The 12,940-nt window shown below is 34.9% G+C and overlaps 1 protein-coding gene across 2 annotated transcripts in view; it reads right to left on the reverse strand.

Annotated features, from left to right (window-relative positions):
• The window catches only part of LOC131045353 (tyrosyl-DNA phosphodiesterase 1), a 264,425-nt gene that overhangs the window by 204,017 nt on the left and 47,468 nt on the right, over positions 1–12,940 (reverse strand). Inside the window, exons 4-7 of one of the 2 annotated variants that reach the window (XM_057978942.2) lie at positions 11,382–11,627; positions 7,459–7,519; positions 3,417–3,493; positions 3,035–3,289 (exon numbers count right to left, since the gene is read on the reverse strand). In XM_057978942.2, the coding sequence (XP_057834925.2) occupies positions 3,035–3,289; positions 3,417–3,493; positions 7,459–7,519; positions 11,382–11,627 (639 nt within the window). Of the gene's footprint in view, positions 1–3,034; positions 3,293–3,416; positions 3,494–7,458; positions 7,520–11,381; positions 11,628–12,940 lie in introns of both variants that reach the window. The other variant, XM_057978941.2, reaches the window with a different exon arrangement.

A 12,940-nucleotide genomic window follows, 5' to 3' on the forward strand; every position in this document is an offset into this window, starting at 1 on the left:
GAATGTCTCTCAACAGTGACTGTTACTACCTTCCGTCTATGTGTTGTTCTATTAGTTTGAATTTTACCTTAGTGTGCGATTGTTTTGGGATCGATATGACATCCCTCTCTGTTTTGGCCCTTGAAAATATTTCCTCATGCAACTTTGTTAATCGATTTGTAAATGGTTATTCGGTTGGGTTGTACTGGTTTTTTCACCGTATTAAAGTTCGGTCTGCAACCTTTTTTTATCCCTATATTATTTTGGCATTCATTGTTTAACTTAACGAATGCTGCTTTCAACAAATTCTGTGTTTCGAGCTATGCGTTTCCGTTGGCTTGGGTCGGTGTTTTGTTTGGGGGGGGGGGGCATAGTCCCCAGGCACCGTGGAGTAATCCACAGTGGTAGGTAACTCCCTCCGAACATGGGGAAACCATGGTGGTGGGTAGTCCCCACCCACTGTGGAGCACCCACGTGGTGGGAAACCCCACCACCACCTTGGGGACCTCCACGGTGGTGGCTGCATCGTGTTTTGTTGCAGTTTTATTTTGAAAAAATATATATATATTTAATAAACCCATTTTATTATTATTAACTTTTGAATTATGATTTTTGTTTATGTACCGTTTTTCACTTTTAGATATATAATTATTACTTTATGAACTTAGTTGCTTAATTCAAATAAATGATTTGTGTAAATATACATAAACTCCTTTATACAACTCAAAACAACTAAATTGTATATTGTTAATATTGTTGTCATATAAACTGAACATTAGAATTATGAATCCTTAATGTATTGAAAGACAATACCAGCATTTACCACGCTTGTAAAAGTTAACATATCAATGTAAAATTGATGTATTTTTTTATCAGTGTAGTAAGGTAAAAGTTAAGGAATTAATAAAGGAATCAATGTATTGATGCGTCAATGTCAGAAGTAATGTATTAATGTTTTCTAAAGAGTAATTGGGTGAAGTAAAAGTTAAGATCCTCTATGTTTTAGTTGTGATTTGATCCCCTATTTGTTCGGTGCATTGTAGTTGTATTTACCCCTTTTAAAAGTTGGAAACTTTGGAATCATTGTGAGGTGCATTCTGTCTCCAAAGGCCTTGAAGATGTTTTGAACTCTTTTTCTTGTGTATGGTTATCCCTCATCTTGATGTAATTGTTCCAATGTTGAATTCTGGTATTGAGCATTGATGTACTTCTTCTCCTGATGTTTTTTGGATCAATGGCTCTTTATGTCGTTATGTGCTAGATGGTCATTCCTAGCCTATTTGTGTTACTCCCTTTTGTGATCTTGTTCTAGCAAGTGAATTAAGCCTTGCTATGGTCAGAACCTTGTCATCTCAGGTCTTGGAGTGCCTTGGACTTGTGATGTATATTGGATTCCTAGGTGCAAGTTAAGGGGGAGTGGCTCTCATTGGGGGCGGGGACCCAAAGAGGTCGCCAGGGTAACTCAATGAGGGTTATTGTAATCAAGTGATAATTTAACTAATGAACTGGGGTGGGAAGCTAGTTCACATTAATAAAGATTAAATTGTTGCCTCTCCTCTCTTACTCCTGAATGCTTGAATAGGTTCAGGGTAAGTTGAAAAGGCCTGGAATGGCGTCCACCAATCTTGTCCCTTCGAAAGGTTGGTGTGGTCCACTAGTGTTTGTATGGGGGCTGGGGGTCGGTAGAGGTCACCAGGATAACCTAGGAAGGGGGTCGGGACCTAGTGAAGACTCACCAGGGTAACTCATGACAATCTAGTGATGACACTCTTCCCTATTGCATACCTAGTGGTCTCTCATGGATTTGTCCTTCTGTGGATTGCTTGGGCCTCTGGAAGTTGGTTGATTTACTGTTGTGTGCCTGTGATTATAGCCTTGTGAGTCTCTTGTGACAGTAGACTTGTGAGCCTCGTGCGTGTCATTTGTATCCTCTTATTCTTCCTTTTGTCTCTTGGGTCTGGCTGATACCTCCTAGCACGGGGGGTGGACCTGATGGTACCACATGGTTGGGTGGAGTGCTATTCACACCCATTGGGTTTTTGGTTCGTCCTACTTCATGTTCGAGACGACTCGTGGGAGGATTGAAGACTTTCATAATGTACTAGATTTATGTATTCACTCTATTGTTTGTACTCTTGGAGATTATATCCTTACGGATACCCTGAAATGTAACCGATGATCTTATGTATATTCTCATGGCAATGTAATATGAATCATGTTTCGTTGTATTAGACAATGCTATCATATTTTATGGGATTTCTTATGTACTTGTCGTATGGTTAATGTTATCCTTGAGTAACATCGTTGTGGGGCCTTGAGGACTATTTGCTAGATATTACTTGTACATCTTACCTTTATCTTGTTGTTTCGCGTAACTCATTGCATATGTATAATTTATCCTTTCAAAAAAAAAATATTCGCATTTTCATTGTTTCATTTGTTTAAGTCCTCTGGGCCTCATAGCAGGGCGTTACAGATTGAAACTTAGAACAAAATGAATTTAGTTATTAAATGTTAAATCCATCTCACAATTTACCTCAATTCTGGCCTACCAATTCTAAATATATGTTTTTTGACTTCAACACTATCAAACCAGAAATGAAGTTAATATTATTCTCGTAAATATTTTAACTTTTAACTGATTAGCTAACTTCAATCCAGCATCTACTTGTTGTACAACAAGGCTAAATGCTAGTCCACACAACAACAAGAAATCTTTATTTAGTAAAGATGTTAGATAAATAGAATTCAACATACTATATGCAAAACGAATTTCATAGAAATTGCACCAACAAAAAAATGGGAAATATCATTTTCAATATCTACAGAAGACAAATGCAAACCATCAAACAATCTAGTGAATTGCAATCAAGAAGTGACAGATGGAAGTTACAAATAAGTAATCTTTAACTTGGATCGAAGTAATTACCAAATAAGTTGCAGTTTTCTTAACCTAAAGTTACTACTATTTGATACACTTAAATAATATATTATACGAAATAAGATTGTAAAAGCTATTAATACTGAAAGATGTTAAAAATGTATAATTCCTTACCTCTAGAGCTTCAAGATATTCAACAAGGTCATTTTCAAAAGGTGATGTTGTCCTCAGATCCTTTTTCTCTTTCAAAGGGAAGTCTTGCATCCACAAACCTTGAGTCTTGTTGTTCCAGTCAACATATATTAAATTTGCAGTGTGGACAACCACTCGAACCCCTGTGCTGTACACTAGAAGCATAGCTTTCGAATGATGTGTCCCATAAGAAAGGCGCAAAGGTGGCTTGTATAGTAACCAATTTGAAGGCTTTTTCTTCTTTGAAATCAAGGAAAAAAATCAGACATGAAAATGAACTAAAATATAATGCATACAAAGTTCAGAGTAGTGAAGAGAACCCGATTATTGAATGCCTTTTACATTATAGCAGTTAAAATCATACCTTCAAATATTCCAACGTACCACCACTTTCTCCATGTATAAGCAACACATGAGGAATCGTCCTTAGAATTGGACAAACTGTCAAGAATAAATTCCAAAATTACTGTAATGTGCAGAACAACCAAAAGGGTTAATTACATTTAAGCAAGGGATTATAGAGGAAGACTCTAAATAACACTCCTAGAATGTATTACTGTAATATGCAGAACAACCGAAATGGTTAATTATATTTAAGCAAGGGATTATAGAGGAAGACTCTAAATAACACCCCTTAGGCTCCATAAATATTGAAAAGTAACTTAAGGTTGAATCTCTTCCCTAACACCACATAATTAAGTGAATCTAAGACACAACAGAAATGTCAGTTATGACTTCGTTTATATCTTATGTTTATTTCTTCAGATAAAATTTAGACTTCTTTCAATCAACCAGAAGCAAATTTTCACAGATATAATCTTCACCGTTTAGTTGCAGAACCTGTACAACAATCATGCACATTCTTACTCATGGTTGGTCACTTATTTAATTTTTTCCAGTCATATTAAAAAATTGATACCTAGTATAAATTACCACCAAAACTTAAGGCTGTTTCAGCTCCTAAATGCACAACTGAATACTTTTCTCCAATGATGTTTCAGAACATATTATGCAGTATTTTACAAAAAAATCATGAATTTACCCTACAAGATGTTCAGCCCACCCCTAATAACCATGTAATAGAGGGAAAAAATCCTATGATATTCGAAAGAAGCTAAAAATTTCTGCCTTGGAAAAATCCTATATCAGAAAAGAATCAGATACAGCTTTTTGAGAAAAAATTGAGGCTGCAAAGTGTAACTGTACAATGAAAATCTTCATTCCTTGAGAACTATAACCTGAAGCCACTGTAAAATTTTAATGGAGATGGTATCATTAAAAATTTAAAACTGATTGCACAAGCCTACATTCCAACAATCAGAACTCAGTTGTGGAAATGAAATCCCTAAACTTAAAAACCTACATAAAAGTGAGCCTTAATGTTACTCGATCTTGTGACAATATATTTAAGTAATTCCCACAACTTAATTGGCATTGCCTCAAATTAAGATTTCAAAGCTTAAAAATGGAACTTCCTCTACATGTAAGCAAAAAATTTACATTCGATACCTGAAACAACTCAACACAGCAAGCGACCAAGCAAATCATTTCCATTTCTTTTCTTCATTAGCCTCAGCTATAAGACCAACAAATAGACATAAATGAAAGTTTCAAATTTGCAAGCAAAAAATCTTTACTCGCCTACCGCAACTAATCTTTCCACGAATTTGTGGTGGTCATAGTGGAATTTTAGGATACGCCTTAATCTCTATACAAAGAACCCAAAACCAGCTAGGTCTTAGAGAACCTTCACAGAGCAGGAATTAAGTTCAAATATACTTCTGAATGGGTTTTCCAAGGCAGAAATAATGAACCAGTAATTAAATTAGTTCAAAAAGCAATGGAAGAGAGATGCAAGAAGACAGAAAAGTACTAATTGTAGATTCAATGGGGTTTGGCTCAAATAACAGGACCCAAATGATTTGGAGCAGCAAATTTTACTACCAAAGGTGGTGTGGAATTGAAATTTGGACCCAAATAAAATAATGATGGAAAAAGATCCTTATTACAATGAAATCCCTCATATATATAGAGGGATGATTGTTAATTTTAACACTTTCAGATTGACATAACTTAGAATTTAGATTTAGTTTCTAATTAGTTTGTTTAACTGAAAGAAAATGACAACATAGAAATGAACAAATTGAGAGCAAGACACAATTACCCTGGGAAAACCTCCTAGGAGGAAAAACCCAGCCAGAAAAGATCCTTAGATCTGATTATGGATTATAGTTATGTAATCATTACAACACTTATCTCATGTATTTGCAGGTTCAGATGTTGCTATCACAAGAGGTATGAGGTGACTGCCTTCAACAATCACTTGCTGTCATATGAAGGATAGATGCTGCTGCTCCCTTACCCTAGATTGTAGGCCTTCAAGGAATTCGCTGTGTATAACCTAGATGGCAGTCCTTCAAGCAGTTCGCTTTGTATACATAAATGGTAGTCCTTCCAGTAATTCGCTGTACATGTATGAATGGCAAACCTCCAATCAGTTCGCTGTGCATTCACTGAATTTTGCCAACACCTCAAGATGAATTTCGCACCTCCTAATGGTAGATGAAGGTTGCTGTAGTTGCAGATGACTGAAGTTCGCACTTAGGCAAGCATGAAGATTTTCGCATAAGATGAAGGAGCTAATTGACTTGAGTTGATAACAATGAATTCTAATCTTTATTTATATGTGGAGCGCAACCCCTTAGCTAGGTTGGCTTTCCAAATAATTAACTTTAATTATTTTCTTTAAGTGCCTTTATTAATAGGGTCGGCCCTATTTGACAGCACGTTGAGTGTTGAGTTGTGAGGTGAGGGTTTTAATGTAGCGTGAGGGATAGGGCCTTGTCTTACACGTTGAGGGAAAAGGGGCCAGCCCCTTTTTGGGCGGATTCCAATGTTGCCCAAGGCAATTGGAATCCGCCCTTCCCTAATTAATATCAACAATGATGCACAAAAATAGGAGAAGTTACAACTAATTTGTGACCAAGTCAAAAGCAAAGACCTATTTGACTTAGAATACGTGTAGTCCTACATGCATACTAGAGCATATACAAAATGACACTTAAGGTGTCGTTTGGAAATACAAAATGCCACTGGAAAATCATGAAAATGACTAAGTGTCATTTTCTTTACATTGATCTCGTTTCTGGAATTCTTCAAAATTATGTAGAACAATCTTCATTTGAGCTTCATCGGGTCCTTGGGTATGACTGGTGATGACCTTGACCCATGTGATGGAATTTGAATTTTACCTGGGTACCCGGGTCCTTGTGTACACTTATATTAGTCATAGTAGTTTTATGTGTGAATTTTATCCAATTCTACCACATTATAGTCACAATTTTTAGTTTTTGTATTTAGCTGAAAAGAGTGATTGTGTATTGGCTGTTATAGGTTTCATGTAATAGATATAAAACATAAAATACTCGTCTAATCTGAAAGTACCGGATCACCTTGTGCCCTAGCCTAAGAACAAAAAGATAAGTTTATTTTTAGTTTGTTTTTCAGCACGTTGAAAAAAAAAATCCTACTAGGTTAAGGATTCTTTATAATTTTATGTGAAAGGAAATTTATCACTTCCTTCACTCTTCAAAAAAGGAGCTTACCCTACAAATTTGAAGAAAGGATTTACCTTACATGTTCTGGCAACCCAATACTTAGATTGCTTGACTCGGGACCTTAATGTCATACTCATGCACACTTTGTCGTTGCCTTTGCCAGAAAAACTGGCATTTGAGTATTGGTTGTAGCTTCTACAACACCCACCAAATAGGAGCATGACTACAAAAATTTATGTGCAAAAGCAATATGATGTACACCTACATTATGCAAGCTACAATGTATTTTCAGTTGTGACATCTCAGTTAAACGTAAAGAAATTTGACCTTCTACTCAAGTATCAAGATCTGATTTGCATATCAACACTTGTCACCCAACTTCGTCTACACAAACTCCAAACTAAGGAGTGAACACTCAAATTTCTGTATTCGTATAAAAAGTAACACCTGAGACAACCAAGAAACTTGACACACATATTAGCATAGCTAGAAATTCATTTTTTTTTGGCCACTATTAATGCATGTTTTACAATTTTAGTGTATTAACATATATTATTCAAGAAGTAATGAACATTTGGCAATATACAAATATATATCCACCCCCGTGTAGCTAACACATCCATCACCTCCAATTAGCACAGGCAACTATGAGAAGTGTATATTAGGGGCATACCCTATTAATATAATCCACAAATTTTTAAATTTAAGAATAAAATAAAGAAAATGTTCTTTCACTGTTTTTGATATTACCCTTTTCCTTTGAAACTTTCTCAAAATTGGTATTATGTTTTAAACATCAAATTTTCACAAAACAATATTGGAAAGCATATCTAACATACTAACTCTTACCAGAGAGAAGCCAATCCATGTCCACCATGTAGTTTGACAGAATAGCCACAAGCACATCACCCTGGTATGAAACAACTGTGCATATATCAGATATTAATGTCTATTTATTTGATTTTCAAAACAGATTAATGTGTACTATATATCCATGCTCATGTATATCATATACTAGTTGTTGTTGTTTTTTTAATGGTCAAGACTTTTTTGAAGAGGACAACAAAAGAAGCCTTGGGATTATTGAAACATGACGGATTTTAAATAATAATATGAAACCTTCATTGATTCAAGATGATTGTGCCACATGAAATGTGATGCAGGAGCATCTAGGGGAAGACAATCTTGTGTCACCAAAAATCTTTTAAAGTTTTTTTTTTTTTATGCAAATGTTTAGGTGGTAATGTTTTAGGTGAATAAATAATGTAACAAGGCCTAAATAATTAATAATTATTTGGCCATGTCCTAATGTATCAGCTTTCTTGGGATTTGGACACATCAGTGGCATCTACAAGGAATATCCTGAGAATCTTCCATTTTGACGACCAACTTGGGAGTTGAAAAGAAACTTTCCTTCCATGATCTTTCATGTTGAAACTTGCCATTTCAAGTATTTCAAATTTGGGGACCCAAGTACACTTGGCAATGCATGCCTTTTTTGGGTCCCGGGAAAGTTATGGAGTTCTAATTTGACTGGCTGAGGAGTCGCCATGTGCAGGTCAATTGGAGCAATTAATGCAATTTTCTAAGTTTATGGGCAGCCTCCTTATCTTGGCATGGGATCTTTAAGGTCACTTTATTAATTCATATCCCTCAAATCAAATTTAAAATTAAACGAGGGAAATCAAGAGTCAAGGAAATGGAAGTTCGAAGGATGGCTCCAGTGGCTACAAAAGAAGGATTTGAGCTTCATTTGTAACATGCTTGGTTATGTAATTTTCTCTTGGGATTCAGAGCGTTTGGCTTTCAGTTCAGAAACCTGAGGACTGAAATCCTCGGGATTTCTCTCTCCAATTGAACGAAAACCCAATTTAGGTTTGGAGTGGATTCATTCAAGATTCACCATTGCAATTCACTGTCCAGTTTAGTGGAGGTTTCAAATTTATAAAGTCTCATTTTCAGACAAATTTGCAGATTCAAAGATTTATTACTGTATCTGTTCAAATGAAGCTGGATGCCTATATTGATCTGGAATTAATTATTGTTATTTTATATATCAGGCATAATTTTATGAAGGTTTAGCATTTTATTGCTTAATGTTGACGGACACTGGTGAATTTATTTTAACAATTATGTGTCAAGCAATTGTATTAAGGATTTGAAGTACATTATTAGTCAAAGTAATTCTAAAAGTTTATATGGCGGCAACAAATCAAAGTTTTGAAGTTGGTCGAATAAGAAATCTAAAGAGCCGTGGAAAATTTATGCTGTGAATATTGGCTGTTTAATGTTGAATAGTGATCAAAGAGTTTTGAGCGATTAAATTATCTTTGGCTGTGATTTTTTTTTGGAAAGGTACCACTGAATAAAAATGCTGAGCACGTGACAATATAAAGAAATATTTCAAAGTTAATGTGATATTGTATCAGCTAATGTTTGAGAGAGATTTTTCCTGTCCGTAGCCTTCTCATTGCAGGTGTGAATATCAGAAATCGGGCTTCTTTCTGAGCGCACAATTTATACTATTTCTTGGTGGCATATGAGTTCTTGGTCACAGTTGTCATTCCCAACTGAGACTATTCTGTTCGATATGAAGTTCTTGCTTTGATTGCTAGGCGGAGAGAAGCTGAAACATTTCATCACTTTGGACCATTTCTTGCATTGTTTGATTTCTGCTGGGTGATTTCTTGATTCGTTTGGTTAATGGCATGAAGATATGAATTCTTGTTCATGGCACAGCTATAAGTTCATGGCATGAGGAACTTATTAAAGATGTGAGCTCCTGTACATGGTGCAAAATCATTTGATATGGTGTGAAACTCGTTACTTGGACGGGCTTACAAGTTTGCTAGCTGCTGATCTACTGAATCATTTGCAGTTTGTGAATTCCCTTTGGCATGAAGCTCTTGGCATGGCGTGGCTTGCAGGTAGCTGGGAATGAAGATTTTCAGTTTGGCATTCGGCTATAGACATTCATTATACATTTACAGACTGGCTCCTATTCAGGTAAAGACCTCTGTCATTATATGGTTTATTCTCCATTGCTAGAAGACTCTTACTGGATCATGGACTGATGGTGAAGTTTGATTTATATCCATTGTTCAATAAAGACACTAAACTGCTGCTGGATGTGTAATCATATCACTATAATTGCTATGGACTGCACAAGATATTCACATTCTTGACTGCTGCTATGTCTGTATGGTTTGCTGCAATCCATTTCCTGATTCATATATGTAATTCTGCGCATTGGAAATTGGAGGTTAGCAATTTGTTCTGTACATGATTTTATCAGTCTGAGTATAACAGAATATTGTCTCTTCATTTAGCATCAATCCAGTCATTCATGTCAGGATGAAGAAATCTGTTTGCAAAACTGAAAACATTGTAACCAACTATCAAGCAAACTGTTTACCAAAATTACTCGGTAGGGAAAGGTTAAATTTTGGGCAATATTTTTTTGGGAATCTTACATCTTCATCTTGTTTCTACTAGCATTTCCAGCACAAAATTCCAAGTCAAGTTTTTTATTCAATTCCAAAAACAAATCAAGAGAACATCCTGAATCTGATTTTTCTGAGATTTGAGACTATATTTTTCTGAGTCTGATTTTCTGAGGAGATATCAAATCTGAAAAATTGATAAAATCTGGACGCCATTTTGTGGATATAACAGCAGGAACTATTTATTTTTTATCAGCAGTAGTCCTGTTATTATCGTTTGTTAAAAGTGGTTGATGAAGTTTGAGAGATTGCAGTGAACACGTTTAGCAGTAGCATAATACTTTCTTCACTGAAAATCAAAAGTTTAAATTTTAATAGTCCAAATCATAGTAGCCAAGCTAATTCTTGGGATAAATCAGTAAACTAAAAGATAAATACTACTTTTTTATTTTATTAAATTGGGACAATTTGGGTTAGGGTTAGGGTTTTTTAAAACAAAAAATATTACAATATATGGTCAAAAAATCATCAAAATTGGAACTAAGTCAGATTAAATCACCTAAAAAATCTTTTTGGGTAATTTTTTCATTCTAAAAATTATTCTCTGCTTCAATTTCTGATATATCACAATAATTGCGATTTTTTTCCTAATTTCTGCTACTATGATGAGTCACATTATCTGGAAAAATAGGATGATTGTCAATCTTTTACTCACTGTATCTCAAAAGTTTAATGGTGCAAAGTTGCAACTTTGGATGCAGAGATTCCTACATGTCAGCACTGGCAGGTTTTTGGAGACAAAGAACAATACATGAGACCACATGAATAACCTTGGGTGAGATTCACAAGAGGAGGACTTCTGAAATAGCAAAGTGGCTGCACCGCTAAGCCAGTTATCTGAAAGCTTAGAAAGTTTGTTTATTCAGCAGATTCTCTAACGAAAGCTATTTCTATAGCTAGAGCACAGGAGTTGAACAGACATTACAGCAGGTTGCCGAGACTACTGCCCTTGCTTCTTCCCACAACACTACCCAACCTCCTCTTAGTGTCAAAGTGTCCGCAGGCACACCAATAAGTCTCATGAGGAGGAAAGAAGTAGATGCAGTTTTCAATATAGCATAGCATAATGTTTTATTTATGTTATAGTACAACTACATATATTCATCCAATATTATCAGCCTACTTTAAAATCTTTTAGCATTTGCGAACAGTATTCAAAATCTTAGCTTGCATTTATAAGAATGACATTGCATACACTTTTGAGTAATCATTCAAATTAGAAATTTTAAAAACAAGAACACAAAACCAAAATCAAGAAAAGCATAACACCTTTATCACATCACCAATGGTAACCGATCCTGTATTTGCCCATGTGGGCAAACCTTGAACATGCATTAGTCGAAATGTTGAAGACAGAAATTGTTGAGGTACATTAAATTGTCGAATTGGCTCAGATTGATCATTCTTCATCAAGTCATCCATATCTCTAAGACCTTGGTGATGGCCAGAATTGGTTGTATTCATAGATGAATAATTGTCTCTTGAAACAGCACACGCTTGTTCATACTCAATAGCCTGTTAAAGGATGAAAAATCTTGTTCAAGAAAAATGATTATTAAAGGAATGTAGATGATAATAACAATCATTTGTGTGCTATATAGATATTTATTCAAGGAAACCTTAAGCATGTCATAAGGCACCTCCTCTTTGCTTAGTATAAGCCAATAAAATCACATTTCTAAGTTACTATAAAGTACAACAAACGAACTCAGCTTGTAAAATCATTTTCTAGGTACGTATACTCAGTCATTCCAAGGGGTTAGAAAATCAACAATCTTTATAAAGCTTTCAGATATACAAAAGAAAAGTCTAAGTTTGAATAAAACCAACAAGTACATAAACAGCATAAAGCTTTTCCAAAAGTGATCAAAAAGAGGAGAGCTAGAGCCATTGATTATTTAAGGGTGACATTTTTTGTCTAATTAATTTTTTATGTCTCAAGGTTTCAATTGGACACACAAACAAGAAGCATATTTATAAAGCTTGCAAATTTTGTGATATGGGTGGTTTATTCCATTCATAAATACTGCCTACATGATACCCTTAAATATATGAACTCCTAAGCTCACTCCGTACATAAATATCACAATATACAGTAGAATCAAGCTATCAACATGAACAATGATAAAGCCAATCCAAATATAAAATTATCATTTATCCCTTCTCCCACTCCCTCTTAGCTGCTATCACTCCGTACATAAATATCACAATATACAGTAGAATCAAGCTATCAACATGAACAATGATAAAGCCAATCCAAAAATAAAATTATCATTTATCCCTTCTCCCACTCCCTCTTAGCTGCTATCACTCTAACTTTTGAGTTTAACTGATCTATGTTGTGTATCTAAGCACGACATATTCTTAGCTTTATGTTTTAGTGTTTATTCTCCATGTTATTATTTAAGTCATATTTTGTCTAAGACTAATAAAGAGTTAAGTCAATAGTTCCTTTCCCATTTGGTATACATTGACCTAAATTACGTATCTCTTTCAATCATTTTATATTTGATGCCATGCAGAGAATGGCCATTGTGTGACAACTAATGTTCATGATCAGATTCACAAATTCAATCCATCTAAGGGAAGCAAGTGACCCCATTTTTTCTGCATAATTATATCTACTATTAATCTTTCTGCATATTCTTTTTTCTAAAATGGTATACAAAGTCAAACACAGCAAGTGGTATCAAAGCTTCAGTAAATTCTTGTTAAAAGTACAAAAACAGCAAGAGGACTTTATCGAAGATAACACTTCAAAGATTCTCATAAAGGAAGACTGACTATATTGTTCGTAGAATTCACAGAAAATATTAAGAAGCTAGTCT

The sequence above is a fragment of the Cryptomeria japonica genome, chromosome 8, assembly GCF_030272615.1.
Source record: "Cryptomeria japonica chromosome 8, Sugi_1.0, whole genome shotgun sequence".
In the NCBI taxonomy this organism is placed as follows: Eukaryota; Viridiplantae; Streptophyta; class Pinopsida; order Cupressales; family Cupressaceae; genus Cryptomeria; species Cryptomeria japonica.